Raw genomic sequence first — 26,987 nt, forward strand, 5'->3', positions numbered from 1 at the left:
ATATATATATATACATATTTATACATAGTGATATATGTTTATAGATTTTATTTTTTTTCATAGTATTTCCATGGAACCTCCAGTTCAATAAGATCCCTAGCCTTGATTCTGGAACTGTTGGTGTGAAAGACACTGAAAGTTAACACTTCTTGTTAGGCATATACTCCTGAGCCTTGTGGACTGGGAGCTGCATTACGCAGTGGAGCTTGCTGTCCAATTCTTGTCTGTTATGAGATCTGTCCATAACTGCTGTTTTTACTTAATACAAAATATATGCAGAAGGACCAATACATTTCAGAACATGCATAGCCTGGCATAGAAAAATAGGAGTGGCAATAATCAAGGGAGATTGTTACATTCCTATTTCTCTGTTGTGATCGAAAACTTGGAGATGACTTGCTGTCCCCTTCGTAATTTCTTCTGTTTTCTTGTAAACAGTGCTTGCTTAACAAAGTTATTCTATGTTGATGCTTTTTGCTATAGGTTGGTACATTAAGATTTTGTGGCACTACAGAATTTGCCAGTGGCCAGTGGGCTGGCATAGAGCTAGATGAACCAGAAGGAAAGAACAATGGAAGTGTTGGAAAAGTGCAGTACTTCAAGTGCGCACCAAAACGCGGTATAAACTTGAATTATTTTCTTATATTTTCCTAAAACTTGGATTTTTAGAAGTGTTGCGAGATATGATTGTAAGAATAAAAACAGATAACAAATTCTGTTGCTTTTTTTTTCTTAGTGCTTCGTTTGTTTTCTTCTTTTAACTGTTCCTAATCTTTTGGCTGCAATTATGTGCAAAACCACTGAAGCAACCAGCCAGTCAAAATTTCTAGTTATGTCTAGTTATTTTCTTGAATCTGAGAGACAATAATTTTTTCTGGTTTTCCATCTAGATTTTTGAAGCCATTTGCTTGTGTTGTAACAATAATGGCCACGTTTCTTCAGCTGCTTTGCCTTTCTTTTTAAGAGAGTCATGCCTCTAGTGGTTTTCTGACTTCCAGCTTGAGGTATTTTAATCCATATTTCATGGACAGTCATAATTTACCAACTCTTAGGTTTTGTAACAGCTGAGACTGAATATTACCATTAGGACCAAGATTCTAATTGGTAGTTTTACTGACTTCCTGAATTACTCCGTTGAAGTTACTTGATCAACCTTTTGGTTTCACTGTTTAGCTGGTCTTTCGTACCTTACAAGTGCTTTGACAGCATGGCAAACCATGATGGCGGCTGAGAAAAAACCCTAATTAAATTAATGTGAGAGATAGTAGCCAGAAAGTTTTGTTACATTAATGTTGTTATTGGTTCTTTTATTGGCATATAAAATTTTGTCTCCAGGTATCTTTGCACCTCTTTCTAAAATAAGCAAGGCTTCTAGTCACAAAAAAAGCTCTGGACGAAATTCTCCCATGTGGTCTTCATCATTGGTCAAATCCAAGAAATTAGATGCGACACACATAACTTCCAAAGTGAGTTCTGGTGAGTATTTGCTTGTATGTTGAGGCAGGATTGAGATACTAATCTTCAAGAATTGGCACCAGTTTTGTAAATCTCAGTATTAGAATGCTTGTTTGGAATTAGTTCGTGACTTGGGATGAGAAGATGGTATTTATTAACTATGGCTTCTCATTAGTAGAAATTCAGTAGCCTTTAAACTAGTAGTGGAATGATGTTGTGTGTGGTTGCTTAGTGATTATAGTGATCTGATGTACTAATACAAGTCTTTATATACTCTATTAAAAGACAAGATCATCACAACATTTATTCTTGAGCTTTTGAAGTAATTTCTCCTTGGCTGTGATATCAGTTAAATATCTGAACTTAACATGATTTCATTTACTGAGATCTTCCTGGGTGACTTAAAACATCTTGCTGAAATTAGAAAATCTAGAAACTAAATTATATAGTAAGCTATATACGTGTATGTATAAATTCATCTATAGAAATTGAAAAAAAATTGTTTTTTGGCGGAATGATCAAGAAACTATTTAACTGATTGTGTTTTATCTGCTCATTAAGATACCTGAGTAAAACCAGAGGCAAATTAGAATAGTGTGTCCTTGTAATACAGCCTCGGACTACTAGTTGCAGTAATAGGTTCAGTCCCTGTCTGTGGCTTAGTCTTTTAGTAATTTATTCAAATTACTTAATCATTCTCTGTAAGTTCTTGCCTTGTGAAGAAAGAATGGTGCATCCTTTCTGTCTCTTTAGGTTCCAGGGTGTTTAGAGTGCAGACTCCTCCCTGCTGTATACAGTGCCCACTATGCATAATGTGTGTCTGGCTGGCTACATAGTAATGTCATTGAACATACACATTAAAACTTGTTTTGCCTTTCAAACCTTATTTAGGTGACTCATGCTAAGGCAGTACAGCTTAAGGGATAGAAGGTGTACATAGAGTCTCATTGAATTTACTTGCGCAACCAAACACACTCCATAGTTTGCCAGTAATATGGAAACAATGTGTCAGGCTGATAGAAGAGATGCATTTTATATGATTTATGTAACTCCTGTCTACATAGATGGAGAGGGAAGTAATTTAAGCTATTTATAAGTGGACATCCTGCACAAAAAGCTTCTCAGAATAATCAGTTTGTTAGGAGGGGTGCACAGGAGCAGATCCAAGCTGAATTTTTCTGTTAAATATTTTTCAGTGTTTGATTCTGTTTGTTGTAAACTAGTTGTAACTCATTGAATGATAATAGAAAGGACCATTTCCTTTGTCACAGATCCTGTGTGCCAGACAGTTTAATCATAAGCCACCTTTTCTGTCATAAAGCTGCATTTGTATCTTTGTAAATTTTAAGCATTTGATACTAGCTTTAGGTAAAAATCAGAGTCAGTTATGCATTGCCCAGCAGAGCTTGCATCCAGTAACAGTAATCTGAAAGCTGCCAGATTGTTCTGTAAAACTCAGCTGTAAGATGTTCTTGCCTTGAAAAGTCCATTAGAATTAATGTGCCTGGCTGTGGGAGGATGAAGTTGCAGAAGCAGATCTTTGTTTTGAGATGTCTGTGTGCATCAGCAGATTATATTCCTTTCTTTTAAACTTCATTGCTGCAAAGAATATGCTTTTTGTAGATAGGGTTATAAGCTGCAAAGTAAAATGTAATATTTCATAGAGATTTTCAGATATGTTTCATTTCTACTGGATTTGAATAATCAATCGGATTGTTGATAATAGGTTTTATCAAGTTTTTAGAAAAAAGAGTTAGATAAAAAATATGTGATTTTTTTTCTTTCATGACAGGAAGGGGCTAAGTCATAGATCAGCTTTTTCTTCATTGAGTTAGGGTAGGAAACTGTCATAAATGCAAAATTACTATTCATAAATTGTGACTTATGTGGCAGTACTAGTTCATATGGATATCACAATATTGCTGCTCTAAGAGTTGGGCTCTTAAAAAAACCACATTAGCATACTTCATTATTTGTAGACTGAATAAAGATCTTGTCTCAAATCTCTCAATATTTTATGTGTAATCTTTAATGCAGAAATTATGAAATGAATACTAGTTAATAGTATACCTTAAGTGCTAGAAAAGTGAATGCTGTGTTTATAGTAGATGTAAATGTCTGAAACATTTAACTAAAACTCCTTTAATATAAAGATTAATGTTTTGCAGACAATTTAGTGTTTGGCTAGATAGTTTGGACTATTTAAATGTGTTAAGGGGTTTAACATCTGTGCTTATCCATCAAAACAATTCTGCAGTCATCTTCTAGCTACTTATCAAGAGTCTAAGGAACTGTACAATTTTATCAATGCATCCATTAATCTGGAAGTCTGTCAGATTGTTTTTGTACATTACTTACATTTACAGGATGTAAAATTATTATTCACTGTTAGGATGTATATATTTAATTGTATATATTCCTTTTATAGGCCTAAATATGGCAAAAAAAGATAGTGCCTCTGAAACCAACTATATGGCTGATAAAAGGGGAAAAACTGGACCTGCAAAAGATGGTAAATATTTTAACATCTTGAGGAAAGTTTTGAGTAGGGCAGAGGAACTGTTATTACTGCCTTACATAGAAGTCCTGTTTCTACACCATAAAAAAACCCCAACAACACAGCTGCCTTGACTGTCTGTATTCAAGTTTCAGGCAGGCTGTAGACATTTAGTTTACTAGGGGTAATTAGTGTGGCTGTTTGGCACTGTGTTCACTGGGCAACAGCTTCTATCCAGATGCATGGACAAGAATATAGACAAGCGCTTAAAGCTGAAAGCTCTCTCTTAGCAAATGATCTTACAGAGGATCTGCAGAATTACCTTCTTAGATTTCTGAGGGAGAGCTTTTGCCTTTTATCATTGCTGCTTAGATTTTGATGAAGAACCAGGCATATATTTTGTAGGAATTTTTATTCTGTCCTATATGTTTGTTCAAGTGTGTATAATAAAGTGTTAAGATCTAACAGCACTTAACAGTCTTAGCATTGTATCATGAAAGACTCATAATAATAAACTTCAGATGTGTAAAGTAAAACTAAAAAAAAAATTCCTTTTACGTATAAATCATTCTCTGTAATTATCTAGTTTCAGAATTGGATAGTGACTTCTACATCAATATTTTGTGTGTTGAACTTTAAGGGACCTCACTTTCAGGGGTGCCCTTAACAAACTGTAAAAATCAGGTCTCCTTCAAGGTTTTGTTTATAAAATAATATTAAAGTGTTGGTAAAAGCAGTAATTATTTTAAATAATTTGAAGTGTGACTCTGAATGTATTATTTTTTAAGAAAAGCCTGTTTTTATATCATCTCTCAGTGAACAGTTGTGAGGAAGAGACTTGGGGAAGAGACTAGTTTAAACACTGTCCTATATGCTACTTTTTTAGAGGTGAGCTAAAAAACCTGTGTAGATATAGGTTTCCAACATCTTGGTCAAAGAGAGCACTTAATGGCTTGTTCTTCAGGTTCTGGTCACACAAGGAAATTTATTGGCAGCGCAGCATCTCAATTTGTTGGATACAATACAGTATCTGCAATTAGTAGGAATCAACTGGAGAGAATTCAAAGACAGCATAAAGCTGGAGATATAAAACATGGCTTAGGAGAAAAGAATGATGGAATTTGTGATGGTTTGTTTAAAAAGACAGAAGATTAAAGGGATAAAACAGGAAGCTTTCAGATACAAAGAACAGTATAACCCATTCTGCATGTGTAACCAGAGTAAGAAATCCTGAGCTAAAACTGTAGTAATTTAGGGGGAAAAAATCCTGTAACAGTACAAATAGTTATGTGGTGAAATACACTGTGGAAGTCTCAAGATCTCCCTGATGGGCAGTTTTTAGGAAGAGGTCAAACCCTCACCTGGCAGGAGTGATCTAACAGTTGTTTCATGTGATTCAAGAGTAATACACTATAGGACCTGCTGAAGTCCCTTCTTCTCTTCCTTCTCCCACCTTCCAAATAAACTAAACTTTTAATGACTAGTTTAGTTTCTGAATTGCTGCACCAGCAGTGATGTTCAGGCAGAAGTACTAGAGCTCAGACCCTCTAGTCTTTAGACAGATCCTGGGAATCCGTCACTGGACTGATTTCTAAATATGAGCTTGCAAATATGTATGTGTTTGCAATGCATGTGTGTATTTGTACCTTGGACTTGGAGTTGAATTTTGCCTTTTTAGGCACCATTTACTCAGTAATTTGCATTTTCTACATTGGTTTTGGGTTTGTATTTTGCCCACTACAGAGAACAGATAACTGCCTTCTTCCAGAAGCTTTCCTTTCTGTTTAATGTGTCCTTTTCTGAATATGTTCTCTGAAGGAATACTTTCATTTATGTCATTTAGGTTTTCCTGTGTACAGCAGCTCTTCCTCTTCTACTACTTCCTTGGAAGGCAAACAGAATTACTGCAAGAAGCAGAACTCCACTAACAGCAATAAAAAGGCAGTGACTAGAGTGTCTATTGCCTCATCTAGAATTAGTGCCGGTATGGTCTGTTTTATTGAAGTGTGTTTTCACCAGTGGAAGTTTACTGCTATATCAAATATTTATGCAGAACTACTTGTGCTGTTTCAGAATCTGAGATAGTCCAAGGAAGACACTTGGGAAATAGTTTAACCATAAACTTAAGTTTGGCAACTTTTTAAAAGCTTTATAGAACATCATGTTAATCATCTCATGGCTCACTATCTAGACCTTTTTAAATTTTAAAGGTATGTCACTAATTCCAGATCTTGTTCTTCTGTTAAACAGGGTTGCATAGTTCTCCGTCCACAAGGAAAAATCCTTTTAATGAAGGAGAAATTCAAATTGGAGACAGAGTGCTGGTGGTAGGACAGAGAACAGGCACTGTTAGATTTTTTGGGACAACAAAATTTGCACCAGGTATTTCCAATACTCTTTGTGTTTGTTGTAGAATCAATATGGAATAGTTTATATGTGAGTACATGAACATTAAGACAACTCCATGTTTTTACTCACTCCCTCCAAAAAAAATAATAAATCTAAATTTACTGGTTTGTTTCAAAGTTCTTTCTCTCTCCTGTGTTTCACTGTATACTTTTTTACTTTAATGCAACTGCCAGGAAAAAAAAATGGTTTAATGTGACTTTTACTTGTCTACTAACACAGCTTAATTAGGAGAAATATTTTTATGTTGAAGTTACAGGTATTTCTGAAAAGCCTCAATTTCACAGTGCTATGTTTTTTTGAGATAATGTGCCTTTACTCCTTACTTCTTGTAATGAGCCTTTTTGCCACAGCTCATCTCTTACGTCATGTACATCTCTCATTCTTATCATCTTGGCATCTTTAAAAGGATAATTGTGAGCATGTAAATCCTAACTAACAACCCTGAAAACTCAACAGATTAAATGTTTCAAGCATCTCCAAGTAGCCTCAAACTCTACCACCATTTTCTCATCCTTCTCCCTTTTAGCTCCTCCATCCCTTTCCCTTGATGAAAAACATTACGGTAGTCACGTGTTTTCTAACAGAAGCAAGTTATTCTAAGTGATGGAAACTAATTTCTGAATACTTGTTCTTTGTAATTAAATTGTCTGTTCTTTGCATCCTTACTTATAATTTTATTATTATTGCAAGAGTAATGCAAAACTAGTTGTTAAATACCGCTGTAAGTACCTAGTTTAAATGAGGTCCATTTGATTGATAGGTAAGCGGCAATACTCTATCTTGCCGGTTGGTGGCATCAACGTTTAAAAAAAAAGTTAGAATGAGTGAATGCGAAATTGTGGTGCAAGCTTTCTTTTTTCACTCTTGCCCCCTTCCCAAGTTTCAGTGTAGGCAGTCTGTGCTTCAGATACTATGATTAACTGATTCTACACTTCCATGTGATCATTCAGCAACACTTCATATTGTTGCTTGCAAAGTTAACAATGAGAAAAGGCCTGGTTTTCCAATTTACCTAACAAGCGTAAAATTAGAAAGCCATTCGACACTGTAAGTCTCTCCCCCCAAGTTACGGAACAAATGTGTTTTTGATAAAAACATGGTATTGTAAGAAGTGAGGATGGAATAATCACAAATCTTCACCATATGCAAAACCAGTCATTTACAGAAAATATACATTTTCAAGTATTTCAATTTTGATATGTATCAAAGCTCTGGAAGTTACCCACACTTTCTTTTGTGACAATGCAGAGCTTTATTTAATTCTGAAAACAGGAAGGGGAGAACTTCTGAGGTACTGAGCCCTTCTAATTAATAAGCTGTCATTCCTACGTTACTTGAGCTGATAATTAGAATTACCATTTTATCCTGTGCCTTAGTGCCAAGTGACTTCAATTAAATTTTGAGTCTTTTGGGAATGGATAGCATAAGGACTGCTAATGGAGTATGAAATTTAGCACCTTTACATAATTAGCTCACGTTTATCACAGGTTATGAATGATCAAGTTTATTACCTTCTTGATGCCTGTTCAGTGTTCTATATGAGATGAATGGCTGGCTAGTTCTGTTTCTTATCTTTCTCTCAATATCTTACAACCAGCCTTGCAGTTTGTACTAATTATAACTTGCTAGATGGAGAGAAGGAATGAATTAATATAAAAACTTTAATTTTACTGTTGATGATCTCAGATGAGGCACAAATCATGTGGTCAGAGACCTGAAGGAGGGAAACCTGAGCCACAACTGCTCCTCCTCCCTGCCTCCTTTTGTCAAAGAGCCAATAGTTATATTCAGTAATGCTCTATTCAGCTTTAGCATATATATCAAGGGTTTTACTTTTTCTACACTAATTAAAATGTCAATAATTTTCTTGAAAGCATATAGAAATGCTGAGATAATTATCGTTAGATTTATTATTATATAAATTTTGCATCCTTACATAGATTATTATATATATATAAAAAAGAACTATTTAGGCAGCTTCTAACTAGAACCTGTTTTCCTTGATGTGGGTGAATGCCAGCTGTACCAACTGTCTAGATGAAGAAAAGCCTGTGGTGTTTTGTTTGAAATACCATTAATTTTACTGTTTTGAAATGTAGGATTCTGGTGCGGAATTGAATTGGACAAGGCTCACGGGAAAAATGATGGTTCTGTGGGAGGTGTGCAGTACTTCATTTGTCTTCCCAGATATGGTATATTTGCACCACCGTCTCGTGTACAGAGGTAAGCACTGAAGCTGTTGTAATGTTCATGTTGCCAAATGGTTTCTTATTATGTTTCTGGTGGGAAACAAAGTTTTGCAGCAGATATGGAAGAAATAAATGTTTTCATCTGCCTATGGAAGTTTATAACCTCCATTAAAAACCTGGTAGGTTTTTAGATCAGCTTTTTCAAAGACTATAAATTGAAAATGCAGCTCCCCCTGTTTCTCTTGCAACCATTTAAGTATTTTCATTCCAAGGCCTCTGTTTCTGATACAGTCTTGTGTTCATTACAGCTTAATTTCATTATACAGTCTTGATGAGCTGAGCTAAATTTGGTTATAAAAGGGAGTTGCCCTTGGACATGACTGGAAATACTGTTCTCATTCAAGCTAACTGCACAGAGGAACCAAAGCATCTACCACTTGGTTTGTAGTCTGCTCGTTAGGTGTCAGGAGAATGTTTAAGGAATGACATGCTATTTATTTACTCCTGTACTTACATCCATTTACTCAGTCTTGTTGCTTTTCTTTCCCTGAATATCCTAGCTCAGACAAGCTGTTAAAGAACTTGCCTCAAAACTATATGTGCTTTCTTGCTGCGTGGAAGACAAGTAACTTGAATAAACTAGTTTGCTCCAGGCACCTCTTACCAGCCTGATTACAACTGAAATGTTAGTGTCTCTTGGGGGTGGATGAATAGGCAAAGAATCAGAACTTAACCAACATTTGACAAGAAGGATTCCAGCAGTTGAGTTGAAATTACTTCTTCATTGTATTATTGCTTTTCAGACTAACAGGTTCTCTGGATTCTCTCACAGAGATTTCATCGAGTAAAGTAAATCACACTTTTCCAGGTAGGAGCATAAAACACCAATTTGGCTTAGGTACCCTACTGCCAGCTACCATTCTGCACAAAGCCCGTTTCTCTGAGAGCACAAGAGATTTTTGAGAAACCCAAATGCCAGCAAATAGTCTTGCCAGTCCCTTCCTAAAAATGTAGCCTGTAACAGGAACTGTAGAGTACTGTGATATTATTAACCCTATACTGGCAGAAATAATTGTGTCAGAGTTAAGACTGTTGATGCTTTTTTAACCATAAATTGAACCTGCTCCTTAACCTGAATTGACATTGATGAAAGGGTGTAGGGAGGAGACCACTGAAATTGCTGCAACTTCTGTGAGATACTTGAAGTAGTTATTTTACTTTTTCATTACCTAAGCTGTGAAAATGCTGCTTCAAATTACCCTAGTTTGGTTTGTTTTATTTCATTTCTGTCCTCTGTGAACATTTGAACATGTTATGGACATCGAGTTTCATGAAACATGTAATCAGTTGATTTCCAAATTGGAGTGCAAAATATGTAGCAAATGTAATGGATGCATGAGTTCACAGAGTTTTTTGGGTTTTTTAAGAGGTCCTACCTGGTTAATCTTTCCACTTAGGTTTTCAACGCAGTCTGAGCACCACTTCTGCATCGTCACAAAAGGAGATAAACAGAAGAAAATCCTTTGTTAGGTGAGTGTAGAGCTGAAAATGTTTGGGTGGGCTGACTTAGTTTCTACTGTTCCTTGTTCAAAATAAATTTTTTATGCATATATAATATGCACATGTATCTTTACATGTTCATTTTGCTTCTTCCAAAATGGACCAGTAGTAGACTGTTTTTCCATAGGTATCCAAGAGTACAGTCCTTGGATTCAGGTTGGCATTAAAGTTGTTTTCTAGTTGTTCATCACTGTATGTTCTCAAAATTCTTGTCTTCTCACACAGCTGGGTGAAGTTCAGAGGGTCTTGTTAAAGGACTTTGTCCTGGTGATCTTAACTGACTGTTGCATGTTAAACATTGTTTTGGCTAAACGCTTTCAGGCCCCAAATAAAATGCTGTGTACTGGTTAATGTACCAATACTATCACCTATGGCAAATACTGTAGATCTTAGCATCAGGTGTAAGGAAAGTCGATTTTCCAAGTATTTCAGGCTGTTATATGTACTAGCCTGTTAATATTATTACATGTTGGGCTAGTGACATGAGATCAAATAGAATTTTTTAATTTTTTGGGTTTTTTTTTTGTTTTGTTTTTTTTTAAGGGTGTTGAGGGTTTTTTTCCATGCAGTTATCTGAATTACAGATTTGCCCTGGTTGTTTTGTAGAAACAAGGTGCTTTTTTTTCCCCCTTTTTTCTAAATAGATCCAAGAGCTCTGTGTTACAGCGCAGCTGGAGTAATACAACTGCAGCTAGCACTGAGGGGCCAGTGAAGCTCCGTGAAGGCTCTCAGGTTCTTCTGACCAGCTCCAATGAAATGGGGACAATCAGGTATATTGGTCCTGCAGACTTTGCACCAGGAATATGGCTGGGACTTGAACTCAGAAGTGCCAAAGGAAAGAATGATGGCTCTGTGGGGGAAAAGCGCTATTTCACCTGTAAGCCAAACCATGGGGTCTTGGTTCGACCCAGCAGAGTGACCTATCGTGGGATTAATGGGATAAAGCTTGTAGATGATATTTGCTGAGCCAAAATGAGTTCATACAAAAGGATATAAGTATTTAAAGCACAGAGGACCCCCATCTAGAGTGCCAACTTATTTTTAAATTATTAAACTTGCATTTGCATTTTACATATAAATGAGTATATATGTGTGTGTATATATAATATATATTTTAATATATATTGAAAAAATATATAGATTAAAATATGTTCAATTGTATTAAGAAGTGAAAGCACTGTCCTGTTTCTCAACATGAAACAGGCGTTGCCTGGGAAGGTTATTCCAGAATCATCTTGTGTTTGAGATGCTGTATTAGGTGAGTAATTTTCCAGTTAGAGAATGTGAGTATCTTCATCATTCTCTAAAGTTGCTTTGTGACTCATGCAGTATTTAAGTAATTTTTCTCCCTGTAGTAATGAACTGATAATGCTTTGCACATTGTCTGCTTTTGACAGAGGAGGTGGTTAATGGACATTAGTCTGTTTTTTTTTTCAAGCAGTTGTGAAGTATTTTTAAGTTGAGCATTCAGATCCTTCCTTTCCCCCTCTTTTTCTCCGCTCCAGAACACAAAAGGACTGATAAATATAAGTATTTTTGGCTATCCTAGTGAACAGCAGCAATTCAATCAGAAGCCTTTAAAAAGCACAAATATGCTGCATGTCAGTCAGTATAGTCAGAAGCACTTTTTGTTGTATGCATTTGTAGAGTACAGTATTGTAATACACCTCGATGTGACCATATTTGCATATTAGCCTTTTTAAAAAGTTAGTATTTTCTCCATGTTCTCAACATAATGTATTTTAGTTCCTCAGCATGTGTAAGCATTATTTTATCAGGAAGGTTTTGTGTTCCAGAACAGTAATTTTATTCTTAAACTATCTGCTTGTTCTTACCTACTTAAAGAAGTAACACTTCAAAATTACATAATAATATCAAATTTTTTGACAGAATTTTGCTGCTGTTACCTTCTTTTAAGTATTGCTGTACCTATTTTTCCACAGCTGTATTTAAAATAATGCATATTGTCATCTAACTTATGGGAATTTTTAATTGAATATAAAAGTTGTACATTTTGAATGTAAAATAATCAATGCTTTATATTTGAAGATGCAGATATTCAGTGATGTACTGAACTCTAGTTTGTTCAATATCCCTTTCCTGCTGGTATTAGTAAAATGAAACCTTGGTGAATAGTATGGCAAAAATAGTTTCATTAAGTCATAGAATCATAGAATGCTTTATGTTGGAAGGGACCTTAAAGATCATCTAGTTCCAACCTCCCTGCATGGGCAGAGACACCTCCCACTAGACCCGGTTGCTCCACACCCCGTCCAGGCTGGCCTTGAACACTTCCAGGGATGGAGCATCCACAACTTCTCTGGGTAACCTGTTCCAATGTCTCACCACCCTCAAAGTGAAGAATTTCTTCTTAATGAGTAATCTAAATCTCTCTTCTTCAGTTTTAATCCATTACCCCTTGTCCTCTCATGGCAAGCCCTTGTAAAGTCCCTCCCCAGCTTTCTTATAGGCCCCTTCAGGTACTAGAAGGCCACTAGGAGGTCTCCCCACAGCTTTCTCTTCTCCAGGCTGAACAACCCCAACTTTCTCAGCCTGTCTTCAAAAAAGAGTTGCTCCAGCCCTCAGTTGCTCTCCCCTGTCTTGCACAGATGAAGGCATATATGAGAATAATCTCTTTCCAAGAGTTTTCTGATGCACTGGTAACTAATTTTTTTTTAACCTCCAAGGGTCAGGTTGCACTTCACACAGTTCTGTAACTATACACAGTTCAGCTGGAAGTGGGGTCTCAGGGGCCTGGGCTCAGGATGAGGCTGTTTTGGTAGCACTGAGAATCTTCTGCAAGGAAGTAAGAAGCACAGTATATTTATGTGGCCTGAAGCAGAAATATATTAGTCCCTCCATTCCAGAAAGTATTAGTGATGGCTGTCTTCAAATTGATGATGTGAAGGGATTTGTGCTTCTCTAAATCCAGGATAGGTTGCCATAATCCTTTCCTCCAGCTCCCACAGGTAGACACTTCGTGTCATTCAAAATGTCTGAAAATAACTGACACTGTAGTTTGAAGTCAGATGCTGTGCTGAGGTCTGTACAATCACAGCCCCAGACTGCTTAGAAAAAAGACAAACTGTCCTTGAAGTCCCTATAAACCATATAAATAAAATACCTGTTTTATAAAGAAGTAAGCTGATGGTGTCCAGGAGTTCTGTGGTGCCTGTGCAAACCTGGAGGCTGTTCCTTGTTCCACAGCATGTTTCTGGGGTCCAGTTTCAGAAAATGTACTTCTTCAGTGCTCTCAGCAATGAAATCTTCCAAGCTTTGTTGGACACTGGCTGGAAAGGAGAGGTCAGAGGTGTGACAGGAGGAAAACTTTCTTCAGGTGTCATGGGATGGGGAATTAATTTCTAGTGAGTTTTATCCAGTTGGGTTCAGGGATTGTTTTGCAGATGTTGCCAGTTATGGTTTTCTGGGCAGGGAGCCTGTGCTTTTAAAGTGTTACTGTCTCACAAGATCTGAGGCACAAGGATCCATCATTTGCACTGCAGAGTTGCAAAACATAGCCTAGTTAGCTCTGTTACCTGTGAGAGTGTTGCATGGGTGGCAAGTCCAGCATTTACATCATGGCTTTTACACCAGGTGGAAAATGAAACTGTGTCCATGAAAGCCATATAGCAGAGTACCCACCTGCACCCTTTTTCCTGCCTCACTACAGACAGACAACTCTGGAAAAAACAGAAATTAGAGCAAAGCTTGCTACCTCTGACACATCCAAACCAGTATGTGCTGGCTGTCTAGTGACTGGCTCCACTCCTAGAAGAGCACAGGAGAGCTCTCTTCAGTCAAGACAAACCAAAGTATGGGTAAATGGATGAAGAGGAGAGGTACCTGCATAGACTTTATTCTTTTATTCTGGCCAGATCCCTGAAGGTAAAAGCCAACCTTGGTAATTTTCCAATAGAAGGAATGGCATCTTTCTCTGTAAGAAATTCGGAGGTATGACAAGTCTTAAAACAAGTTTAAGACTGAAGTGCATAGCTGTTAACACCAAACCATCTCCACTGTGTGGGGGTATACCTTCATACTGCTGTAACTTTACCAAGTAAAAATTGTTTTGCAGAGACCTCCCTCTGATGCTTGATCCCACCATTAAACATCCCAACACAGAGAAAGCCAGCTACAGTAATTTTATTTGTCTTCATGCCTTGTGATTCACTACACTTGTTTACAATACAAATACACTATTCAATACAAAATACTCAATGCCATACATTAGTATTTTTCTTCACAATATCCCTGAAATGCACAGGCCCTTCCTTAATAAACAATGCTGCATAAATTGCTGTACATGAAACAGACACTCCTGTAATGAAGCTTTCTTACTAAAAGAAGCCAGATGCAGACAATTTGTACATTTTCCTGCAATGGGTTTAACTTTGGGACAAGACAAAGGATGATATCTTTGCTGCTGTGAAAGGTGGCTTTGTGCTATTCTGATGTTGAGGTTCTTGTCACCCAGAAGATAGGCTCAATAACAGGAGCAGACATGCAAAGTTAAATCCTTCATAGCTTGTTTCTGACTTCTTGTATCATGCAGTGGATAAATGACTGCTCAGTGGTGCTGCAGCTGCTCTTACACCAACAGAAGCCAGCGGACCCATAACATACCACTGCAAAACATTGACTCAGCCAAATTAATGCACCTTCATGCTTTCAACCTGTGGTATCTGTACCTCCTACCCTTGCTACTGCAAAGCCCACTGCTCCTTGAGGAAGCAGAACTTGCTTCATTTCCAGGCACATGATGGAGAAACAAGGTTCAGTAGCAAAGAGGAAGATAAAAGGACAACTGCAAAAGCAGATTAACAGGCATCCCAACCTAGTTTACCCATCAGCAGCTTACAGAATCAGAAAACTACCTAGCAGCTATAGGAAATAGATAACATCCACATGGAAGTAAGCCATTTTCAGAGAATAAGAGTTGTAGCACAGGATTTTCCCAGTCATGCTTTGCATCCCGTAGATCATTCATATGGCCTCCCACTTTTGCACTGTAGAGTGAGGAAGATACATAAGACCAGAATGTAAATGCTGCCAGTGGAAGAGATTAAAAGTCTTAAAAAAAAATCCATACAAATATTTACATTGTCTCAATATTTTAAAATAACTGAGGTAATAAGAAAAATAGATAAGATTATTAAAATGACTTGGATTTTTTTCTCCTGCAACATACTAAGAATAGTGTGGAGGGGTTTAATAAGGGAATTTGGGATTTATACATGCCGAGGTTCTTTGGTGAGCTTGGTGAGCTCAAGGTGACTTAAGCCCTTTCTGTTCACTGCAGGTCCAAGAACTGAACAGGTGCATCTTTCTAGACACAGAAATTAAAAATTCCTGATTCATGACTTGACAAAGTGCTCTTGCTAATGGCATATAGCTGCTAGAAATTAGAATGACCCACAAACACTAAAGATTTCCAGATGCTGTAAGATAAATGCTAACATCAATAAAAATAAATCAAATACTTTCTCCTACAGAATTTAAGCCGGTTTTCTTTCAACTGCATTAAGAGAATTACTCAGCTTGTTTTATACACACACACACACAGTCTATAACCTCTAAACTGCAGCCTGTTAGCTTTACCTCAGCACACAAAACTGTGTTTTTGTTGTTACCCTCTGCCCAACTTGGACTGGCTCTTTCCAAAGCTACCGCCTTGAACAAATTGTGGCTAGTAATTTGTCAACCCAGGGCAAACCTGTGTGGCAACTGCAGCTCTCACAGGCTTACTGGTTAGATTTTACATTATTTCTATCTGCCCTTCAGATAACATTGAGATGGTGGAAGAACAGACAGTTCCCCAGTGTGAATTGTTACTGTAGAGACAGGAGAAACAAGTATCATTAACGAAAGCTTTAGTACATCATCCCAGGGGAAAAAAAAAAAAATCTTGCAGTGTCACTGAGAACCTGGCAATGCTTTGACGACAGGACAGACACTTAAGTTGAGCAATGCCATGCACACAAGAAGCAGAGCACCCTTTGGTCCAAGCAATTAATGGAAATCATCTGGCATTGATGATACTGTTTTCTTAGGACAGGCAAATGCTCCAAGTGTTGCTTCTGAGTGGCAAGATTTGATTAATATAAATATTTACAAAACAGTTTTGGAAACTAGTCTACTGTGCTTGGCCATCACACAGGCAACTAAATTAAATTTCTGCTGTGGAAAAGAGATGTTCTGGTTCTGTTTGTGTTTCTTTACATTAAAAATAAGCCCAAACTAGATTTCTGAATTCCTCTGAATACCCAGAATTAAGCTTGTTTAAAAACAAAACATCCCCCCCACCAAAAACCAAAACACCCCCCCCAAAACAAAACCTCCCAAAAAACAGAAAAAAAACCCCTCCCCCCTGAAAAAAAAACACCAAAAAAACCCCAACAAACCACAAACCAAACAAAAAACCCCACAAAAAAACCGCACATGCAAAGGCCATAACAAAGCATTTTACACTGCAGTCATTGGAACGCAGCTTACTTAAAACCAACTGCTAGTGCTGAACAGTATTTCTATTAATTCACCGTACCCAGAAATAATTCACCACTTTGACAGGAATTATCTCCTCACATATTCCACAGGTAAAGAAGCAGTAATGTGTTTAGCTCCCTCATTGCTTACAACTCCCATTCTGTAACAGCACTTCAGCTGATCTTCTGTGATAAAACAACTGAACAGCTCAAGCTGCAGAGCAGTAAACATGCTATTCCCATAGCTGGGGAAAGCCTGCCTTCCCCCCTCCACTCCCACAAATTTATGTTATCTTGCTGCTCATGCTTTTAAAGCTTCTTTAGAAATGCTACTTTTAACATCATAACCTGGCAGCTTATCTGCATTTGTAGAGCATCAGAGCTGCTGCCCCAGATTCAAGAATTAATCATTTCAGCTAGTCAAAGATCATTAGCTTTTCAACTTTTTGTTCTTGTGTTCTTTAACAACACTCTTCAGTGTACAGGTCAGATTCTGTCCTCAGTAACTGTACGAGGCAAGGATAGAAAAAACTCAAGTGTGCTCCTATGCAAAGAAGAGCTGGAGAAAACGAGGAGCTTCAGCCCTTTTGAAAGTGAGAAAAAAACTGGTATATTTAAATGAGAATTGCTATTATATGTGAATAATGTACTAGTGTAAGAAATTGTTCTGATAGGGCTTATCTCCAGAATTAATCAACTTTCCTGAAACTCTAGAAAACTGCCTCACTGAGTTTACTAGAAAGAGGGCTAGAAAGAGATCAGTGTGATGCTAACACAGGACTAAGCTAGATGGAATCCCTCCCTAGTAGCTATTTCATTATGAGAGCTGCCAGCCCCACAGATCACAAATACTCTCTTAATTCAAGCTAAAAAATCATATCTCAAAGGTTAGAAGTATGATAACGCAGATTCTGGTTTATTGTGTTATGAAGAAAGGAAGCTTACCTCAATGTTTGGGTCCTGGGCCAGGTTCAGAATCACTTCACAGAAATGAAGGGTCTTGGACTGAAGAACACCTTCACATTCCTTTGCTCCAGTACACTCATTTCTATGGAAATAGGCACCCCTTTTTTGGGTAGTATTCATGCTAAAACAGATCCTTGCAACCCTACATTGAAGTTACTAATGCACATCTTTACACATGAATTATTTCCTACATCTATGTTTTGACAGTACACTTAACTGGAGTATTTTTCATGCACAAAGCGTACAAAATGAGTGTTCGTCTTTAAACCACTTTAAACCACTATCATACACATATTTTGTTAAAGGAACAAAGACTCTAAACCCTTCAAATAAAGACAGTATCTGGCATCGATGTTGTGGTATGGTGTTGTCTTCCACCTTTATGTTCTTGCTTGTACAGGGTATGTGAGAGACTTTTGTAAACCTCTGAAGTATGGAGGTGGCTGTCCATTTCCAGGGCGTGGTGAAAATTTCTCATTACTGTGGTCCTTTAAAACTTCACCTTGGTTCCGCTTGACACACAGAAGTTTCTGATGAAAGATATTGCTACTTTTGTAGGCCAGAATGAATTTTAAAGGGTGTTACTTGGTTTTAGTGCTTAAGCACAGGAAAAACAAAAACAAAAACCCCAACCAAACAAAACCTCCCTCTCCCCTAGCCCAGAATTCCTCCTAGCACCTACACCCATCCTCTATGCTTCGTCTCTTCTGTTTCAAGCGATGCAGTATCACCAGTGTCTTCCTACTGCCCTGCCAACACCCCCATAATTGCTGTGCATTCAAGGATTTTTCGAAGACTGGAGTGTAGCTATAAAACAGACTTTGGAATGCGACCATTCAACGCTGTTGAATCCTTTGTAAGTTTGGATAGAGGATGTTCTCCCCAAACCCATTACACCCTCTTTCAGCTGCAGGAGATCTCCAGGTATTCCACAGCAACCACAAGCTTGTCATGGAAAGCCCCAGACATGAAACGGTGAAATCTGTGAACCACAGCTTTACACTTAGGAAGAGAACTCAACTGAGAAAAGCTCACAGGAAGGGCATGACAACAACCATGCATATGAATTGATGCAACAGCAGCTGGGCCTTGCAGTTATCATCTTTGTCCTGTATTCTCCCCCCCCTGCCCTCACCCCTGCCCCACCTTATTTCTTTTATAGTATTTGGGGGTCTGGTGATTTGAAGCCTCTTGGGTTAGTTGAAAGTACAGCTTCGAGTGTGGCACTTTTGCAGCAAGTTGTCACAAAATGGAAGGTGATGCTGTCAGATTTCTGGCTTATGATATGTTGGGTAACATCTCTTCAAAGTCCAGGAGCCACAGAGGGGAAAGTCAAGAGGGTAGAGGGCTCATGGCCCCTGCTGGGTTATGTGGCTCTTGTTTCTAAGGAGGGGGTCTTCGTATCTGCTAGCACAAGGTGGTGTGGAGGTTTCCAGGCGTAAGCCCTGCTGTTGGTATCCATAGTTGACATTCCCACAGGGGAAGTGGCGGAGCCTGAAGAGAGGCACTTCTTTAACACCTGCTGTTAGGGAAGATGGCTCTAGTAGCAGGGAGGAGCCTTGCAGCTTGCCAGTCACAATGTTGGGCCCCACAGTACGGTTTCCTTCCTGTCCCAAATTCTCCCTCTCAGGCATCTCCTTCTCTAGCAGACAACTGTTTTTGCTGGCCTGCTTCTCCACAAACCAGGAGCCGTAGGTGGGATTCCAGAGGTTGGTGGGCTTGTTTCTGGAGCCCCGGCTTTTGTGCAGCTTAGAAGGGGGATTGGATTGGGCATAGGCCATGTTGGTATGTCCCCCTGCTGAGGCTGACTGCACCTTCCCCAAGACTGGTGGTTCCAAGGCTCCCACTTTCCGTAGAGGTTTTCCAGCAGCAATGGCTGATGGCATGGATGGTGGAGATGGCAGAATTTGCTTGTCATCCTTTTTGTCTTGGTGTGTTGAGACCAAGAGAGGAGGAGTTCCTTCTGGATCATCAGGGTGCATTGCTACCTTTTCCTCCTCCTCAGCTGATGGGCCATATTCTACTGGCAAAGCAGTGTTGATGACATCTGGATCCTGCCACAGAGAAAAAAGCATTTCTCAAAGCCTGCTACTACCATCACACACATTTGGACTTGATTAAAAACCTGACACATCTGACAGCTGGCTTGGCTGTGATCACAGAGCATCTTTCCCACTACCCAGAGCCCACATTCCATGTGTAGAGGATGCTGACAAAATGCAGGTAGCCATGAGATGCAATAAGATACCCTTAAAATCAAACTCTTAAAAAGACAACCCCAGAACTCACCACAGAACAGCATTAAGCACAAAAATAACTAAAAACATTGTTTATATCCAGCCAGATTTCCTTTGGGAATGTAGTTTTGGAATCTGTAGCATCTTGAAGTTCATAACATTGTTATATAATATTGAGAAAGTTTCAGCCATTAAAGTATTGTTTCCACACAGCATTTAGGAATGGGAATGCAGAGAGACGGCAATAGTGGCAGACCCCTTGAAGTCTGGAGCCATAGGGACTGTGGTTCTGAACACTTTAAGCAGTTTTGAAAATGAAACTGAAAGAAAATGGGGGATCTGGGCAACTTTTAATTATTGCTGGATGCCACGGCAAGCTATAGATAGCAAAAACAATGCTTCCCAATTCCAGGATCCAAACACACATGCAAAACAGACCAAATGTCTCAAGCAATGATGAAAATGAAACTGAATGAGGCAAATAACTGCATGAGTCCACACAATAATGGTCTAGGACAGCAGTCCACTGCCAACTGTCCATCTGACACTTCTACACTGCCGACTCTCTCCTGTGACAGTTCTATGTGGCTCAGCAGATGGCTCATGGTGCTGCACTGGTCATCCCTGATGCCTGGTGCTGTGCTGCTTTTCCCTGTCACACAGCACTGCGTTGGTCTTCCCCACACATGATGAGCTTCTCAAAATCAGCAGGGGCTCTGTGGGGCACTGTAGGGAGTCCCGAGTGCTTTGCAGCAAGCAGTCTCTCATGGAAGTCAGAGTGGGGATGCCAGTGAGCTCATTCCTGCTCTGCCCACAGTACATGTTACATTAAGTGGAGAAACAGGAGGTGCGCAGTGGGGGAGGTGGGGTGGGAAGCTGAACACCTCTGCACTGCCTGGCAGGACAGCCTGCCATATTCTCATACAAGCCATGTAATTTTGAAACATGAAAATTAAAATTTTGGCCAGCTTATGCATGGCTAGCTATCATGCACGTGAGACAGCAGGCAGGTGGGTAGTACTACAGGAGGGTTTTGCTTGGAAAGCCAGGGAGCAGGTGGCTGCATGGGTGCAGGGAGGCTGGCCGGCAAGGTGGCAGGGGGTACTGGCAGAGCTCAGAGATGTGGCAGGGAGGAGTGTGACATTTGGGATACATGGTGCTTGTCTCAAACAATCCAAGAGATAAATAATTTTCACTACCAACGTGGAACAGTGATTGGGTAACTGCTCTGCTGTATCCCAGGAATTAACTGTATAAAGGAGAAGAGCACTAGCCTCAAGTCCTGGTCCTTCCTAGGACCAGACCACTCCCCACCCCCTTCTACTATAAGACCAACTGGATGCCACTGGAGCTCTGGGTGTTGACTTTCCTTTAACTCTTTATTTCCATCCCCGATCTTTCTCTTCTGTAGTTTAGGATTAGTTATCACATCTATTATAAGCTTATGACAAATACATAGTTGTAACTCTTACCAGCTGATCTGTACCTAAAGAAAAGCCTATCTGTGCACCTGATATTGTATTATCTTTGTTTTGCCCTGGCAGGATCGCAAAGAATCTCCATGTATCTGATTATCAGATTGTAACATTAATTGGCATAGTCAGCAGGATCCTGCTGGACAAAAGGGTGCATCTGCTGTGCAACTTGCACCAGGAGAGGGCATAATCCAGCTGCACCTAGGTTTCTCACAAGGGTGAAGGAGTTTAGAAAGCAAGGGGGTTCTGCCTGATCTTTCAAAAGCTGTATAGCAGTAAAGCAGCATCAGTGATCATTCTAAGATAAAAGTCAATGTAAGGGCAAAAGACCACTTTGGGGGCCTAAATTTTTTGTTGTGGATGTCCCAACACTAAGTGGAACTGTGTGGAAGTGAAAGGGGGGCAGAGAGATAAGTGGCACCCTTCTGTGCCGTTAAGTTGATGTCACATATTTGATTTTGTTCTTGTGGGTGTCTTCAGTCCCAAGTGGAGCCATGCAGAAGTGAAAGGAGGGGAGAAGAATAAGTGGTATCCTTCGGCATTGTTGAGCCCCTCCAAGTTGATAGTAGACACCATGGATAATTTCCCTTCACTAGAGGAATTTTTTGAAAAGGTTAAGGCCAGACCCTCCCCTGGGAGAAAACAGTGGGCCCAAGAATGTTGGTCAGATGCTTCTGCCCTGGTGGAAAGGATGATCCTGTTGCAAACCCACTTGAAATGTAAACCTGGAAAGGGTTTAGCTATAATCTGTGCAGTCTTGGAAGAAGCAGTGTCAGCTGCACAGGAAGAGGTAAAACCCCTTAGAGAGAAATTAGAACAAGAAAAGAGCAAATTAGAAGCCCTCTTGGGGGTTTGCAGACTTTTGCCAAGGTGGAGGGGGCACCGAGTAGAAATCTTGACACTGATTGTGGATTATATCCCACCGAGGAGTTAGAAGAAATAAGGAAAAGGGTAGATCAGTTAGAAATGCCAGCCCTCATGAGACTGCTGGTAAAAACAGAGTATCTTTATCATGGTGATCATGATACTCGATCTCAGATGATAACAAAAGAGGTACCCTTTTCCACTTCAGAACTTGCCAAGTTAAGAAAAGATCTTGGTAGGACCCCCAAGGAATCCGAGATAAGACAGAGTATGTGTGAAGGGTCTCTTTGTCGGGAGGGGGGGTTGGATCAGATCATGCTAACTGAAAAAGGAAGCAGATGGCCAGTGGCAGCTTCAAATTAGTACATAGTGGATTATACCCTCCTTTTAAGGTCCGACTCATGGGGTGAGTTGAGATCTGTCTTTTGTTTAGTTTTGCAGGAGGAAGACAGTAGAGATCAGAAAGAAGATTAGATGATGACCAACTCTAAGAAGCCCTGACACTATACCTCTTCTAACCTATTGTGGCCTGTATTGTAATTGAGTTTGGTTTACCACCTGGAAATGTTTTGAGGAGGTTTTCACAGTCTGTGGACATAAAGGACTCTCCATTCTTTTTAAATTAAAGGTACATGTTAAGGCACATGTAAGATCATAGGCAGCAGACCTGTGACAAAGAAAGCAATATGAATGTTTTGTTTTGTTGTACATTTTAAAATGTTTCCTCCTTTTAACAGTATCTGGTTTTGAATGTGGTTATCTTTTCCAGGATATTGAGAAGTTTGCTTTCTTTATAGCTGGTGGTGTATTCTTTTATTTTCTAGGGAATTGTGCAATAAATGCACAATATAGGCCTAATCCTCTGCCACCATGCAGAGACCATAGCAGCTTAGTTACTTGCATATGTTCTTTTTACTTTCATATCTCTTACTAGTGATGCTATGTTGGCTTCTCAGTATTCCTGAAACTGAGAGCTAAGTTTTGGGCTATTCTGGAGTTCTTGCATCTGCAACCTGGACAATTGGAGGGACCACACAGGAGCAAGAGGTTGCCATTATGGGGGGTTCTAACCCCAGCAGCCTTTAGCAGCACTATACCAATGCTTCTGGCCACCTCTCTAATCTCTTTTGCACCCCTCCAGGAATTTCACCTTTAGCAACACAGTACAAAGGCCCCTGGTTGTCCCTCCAGTCATTGTCTTTATTCTAGCATTGTTTCTCTGATTTTATTAAGCCTGTTTTGGTTTTTAGCAGGAAAATAATTGTTCCTACAATTGGTAATCTGACATTATGTCCTTTTGTCATTTAAAAAGGTCCTTTTTCTTTCCAGCTTACTCAAGTTTGTCACTCTTTGTACTTGTTTTGTTGTTGTTTTGTGTATGTGTTTTCCTTTTTTATTATTACTTCTGAAAAAGGAAAGGAAAACAAACAAACAAAAAATCAGACTTTTGTAGTCTGTGTATGCTGATCCATATCAAAAGGTTCATTCTCTGGATTGGAGTCAGTGGTACCAGAGCATCTATAATGATTCCTCTAACACTTGGTATTACTGATGTTGCAAGTGCAGCTTTGTAGAATTATCACCCAGCACCCAACCTTGTGCAACACTGGAATAAAACAATATCTCAGCTCTATGTGCTTGACTTGCTCAGTGCACACTGGGTGATGAACCCAGATTTGGGACTACAGTTTTGACGACCCAGATGGGATCGCAGTCACAGCCTTGCCTGGTTTGCCTTGCTGCATCTGATGGGGAGGAGGGACTGGAGTGGACTCCAGCATGTACCAATCTGTTGATTTGGGACTCCCTCAGCTTCTCTCTCTTGTCAGGCAGTGAGCAACACCAGATGCAACGCTTGAATTGAGATATTGTGGCAATTAAGGGTACTTAAGGGAAGAAAAACAGTATACACCTTGTACCCCTTAAGGATACATCCTGAAACATTTGGACAAATGTAGAGGGGATCCCCTCTAAAAATATGGTGAAACAATATTGAAATCAATGGTGGCCACCATATCAATTAGAAGATAGTAAAAATAGCCTGAAAATGAGTTATCAAAGTTAAAATAGTCATGGGGAATTTCAATTTATATAATTGTGATGCCATTGTGTGTAAATATTGTACTGAAAGATGTATTTTCTACTGTTTTTCTTTATAGATAGATTATTACAGGATCCATGACATTTTGGCCTCCAACGAACAGTTATAGCACTTCAAGAGTATCTGGGGGTAATTGCACATTTAAACAAATAGCATGGGAATGTACTTACTGTTTTAATTGATCAAATATGTATTATATCAAAGGGCATATGGCTCCCTCAAAAGGATCTTGGGAGACTCCTTACCACCAAAGCTGGCAAATGTATATTTTGACACCTTAACATCAGAAAATGGAACCCATGGAAAAGGATTAGGGTGGCGGGGACCATTTTTCAATAGTGCTCGTGCCATATGGGGTCATAATTTGATTTATGGAGATAAAGCTTATCAACGTTTACCAGCAAATTGGGGTGGGATATATTATGTTCTTTCTTCTGCCTGCGCAAAAAGGAAGAGTTTTAAAGATTAAATTACATGATGATGTAGACTGAGGGGAAAGAACAATACATACCAGTCTTGCAACTGGTGGCACGCAAAAGTGGGAAAAAGACGAGTGGCCACCTCAATGAATATTGTGGCCCAGCCACTTGGAATCCATATGAAATAATTCATGGCACCAGATATATGATTTATAACTTAAATTGGATTATTAGACTCCAAGCAGTATTGGAAATCGTCACTAATCAAACAGCCAATGTTTTAGACTTGTTAGCTGACCAATCAACTCACATAAGAAATGCTATTTTCAGCATTGTATGGTTTTGAATTGCTTATTGGCAAAAGAGGGAATAGCATCTGCAAAATTGAACTTAATAGATTGTTGTTTGAAAATTTATTGTAATGGAGAGATTGTTAAAAAACTAAGGAAATAAGAAAAGTCACACATTCCTGTTCAGACATAGAAGGGATGGGAATTTGACCTGTTCTCTGGGTTACCAGATGGACCAGCTATTTAGTGAATATTTTTTTTCATGCTGTGTGCTTTTGCTGGATTTATTATTTTTACCATGTATTGTACATCTAATCGTATGTGTAGTATCTGGAATGCATTTTCTAACTGTCCACCCAGATAAAAATGGGTATGTGCCACTGCTACTTGTACAAGCACAAGCATCAATACCTCATGACATGATACCTAAATATATTTATTGTTAGGATCTTTGTTTCCTTCCCTGCTCTCCTTTTCTTTTCATTTTATAGTCACCTAGAAAATAGTAACGGATTGTCTGAGACACTGCATGATGTGACATTTGAGATATATGGTGCTTGTCTCAAACAAACCAAGAGATAAACAGTGTATTCAGACACTCAGGGTTTCTGGTGTTTGTCTCAATACATCCAAGAGATAAACTGTGTTTAACAAAGAGACATCTTAGCAACCCATCGAAGTGGTTTTACTCAACTGATAAGGGCAAACCCAGCAATGTGTCTGTAATGTGGCAAATGCTGCAGGGAATTGCAAACCGGGTAGTATGGTGGAGGACATGCTGAGATTGTAGATAGGCACACAACTGGTGCCACAGCTAGCACTGAAAGACATCCAATGATAACCAGGCCATGAATTAATTAAGAGCCTCAAAATGTTTCATGTAAATCACGAACTTGGAAGAAAAAAATATGGATAACTGGACCAAAGGAATGCACAAGGTGATAAAGAATTTTCACTACAAACATGGAGCAGTGATTGGGTAACCACCCTGGCATATCACAGGAATTAACTGTATAAAGGAGAAGAGCACCAGACGCCCTCCTAGGACCAGACCTCCACCCCCTCTCTACTATGAGACCAACAGGATGCTGCTGGAGCTCCAGGTGGTGACTTTCCTTTAACTCTTTATTTCCTTTCCTGATCCTTCTCTTTTGTAGTTTAGGGTTAGTTATCGCATGTATTATAAGCTGATGAAAAATATATAGTTATAAATCTTACCAGCTGATCTGCACCTAAATAAAAGCCTATTTGTGTACCTGATACTGTATTATCTTTGTTTTGCTCTGGAGGGATCACAAAGAATCTCCATTTATCTGATTAACGGTTTGTGACAAGGAGCAGCGCAGTGCTATACACCAGCTGCCATCTGCATAGAGCTGTTCTGGTATAGAAGTGTCCAGTGGAGAGTTGGTGGAAGGGGAGAGTTGGCAGTAGACAGTTCTCCCTTTCCAACACAAGAAGCCTGCACTGATGCAGGCAGCAAAGCATTTTCCAAACTATTCCACCCCTCATAAGCTAAAAATGGTGGTAAAAAATAATACATAAATGAGATTTCAGCCTGGAAAGCCAGTCACGTCCTTCCCCCACTATGTAGCCCCACCACTGCGTAGCCTTAGAATCCCCACTCCTTTGGCATTGCTGTCTTCACTTGCCTTCTCCAACAGTCATTCAGAAAATTGCTCACAGATGCAGAAGCCACCTGGAAAAGGTGCTCTAAGCATCTCATGCTAAAGAATTTCTTCCTAATGTCTAACCTAAATCTCCCCTCTTCCAGTTTGAAACCTTTCTCCCTTGTCCTATAATTCCATGCTCTTGTAAAATGTCCCTCCCCACCTTTCTTGTAGCCCCTTCAGACACTGGAAGGCCACTCTAAGGTCTCCCTGGAGTCTTCTCTTTTCCAGGCTGAAGAGCCCCAACTCTCTCAGCCTGTCTTCATAGGAGAGGTGCTCCAGCCCTCTGATCATCATCACAGCCCTCTGGACTTGCTCCAACAGCTCTGTCTTTCTTAGTGGGGGCTCTAGATCTGGACACAGTACTACAGGT

General features: G+C 39.3%; 2 protein-coding genes across 9 annotated transcripts in view; one reads left to right on the plus strand and one right to left on the minus strand.

Moving 5' to 3' along the window:
- The window catches only part of CLIP4 (CAP-Gly domain containing linker protein family member 4), a 34,184-nt gene extending 21,939 nt beyond the window's left edge, over positions 1–12,245 (plus strand). The window contains exons 9-17 of one of the 3 annotated variants that reach the window (XM_051612969.1): positions 484–619; positions 1,336–1,476; positions 3,884–3,967; positions 5,796–5,936; positions 6,203–6,334; positions 8,461–8,584; positions 9,354–9,418; positions 10,008–10,080; positions 10,755–12,245. In XM_051612969.1, the coding sequence (XP_051468929.1) occupies positions 484–619; positions 1,336–1,476; positions 3,884–3,967; positions 5,796–5,936; positions 6,203–6,334; positions 8,461–8,584; positions 9,354–9,418; positions 10,008–10,080; positions 10,755–11,076 (1,218 nt within the window). In that variant the 3' untranslated portion in view covers positions 11,077–12,245. The remainder of the gene's footprint in view (positions 1–483; positions 620–1,335; positions 1,477–3,883; positions 3,968–5,795; positions 5,937–6,202; positions 6,335–8,460; positions 8,585–9,353; positions 9,419–10,007; positions 10,081–10,754) is intronic. The other 2 variants (XM_051612970.1, XM_051612971.1) reach the window with 2 other exon arrangements.
- A 6,215-nt stretch (positions 12,246–18,460) lies between these two features.
- ALK (ALK receptor tyrosine kinase) overlaps positions 18,461–26,987 on the minus strand; it is a 326,814-nt gene continuing 318,287 nt past the window's right edge. For all 6 annotated transcript variants that reach the window (XM_051612967.1, XM_051612966.1, XM_051612964.1 and 3 more), the window contains one exon: positions 18,461–19,612. In XM_051612967.1, coding sequence (XP_051468927.1) covers positions 18,908–19,612 — 705 coding nt within the window. In that variant the 3' untranslated portion in view covers positions 18,461–18,907. The remainder of the gene's footprint in view (positions 19,613–26,987) is intronic.

The sequence above is a fragment of the Apus apus genome, chromosome 3 (assembly GCF_020740795.1).
Source record: "Apus apus isolate bApuApu2 chromosome 3, bApuApu2.pri.cur, whole genome shotgun sequence".
Taxonomy (NCBI): Eukaryota; Metazoa; Chordata; class Aves; order Apodiformes; family Apodidae; genus Apus; species Apus apus.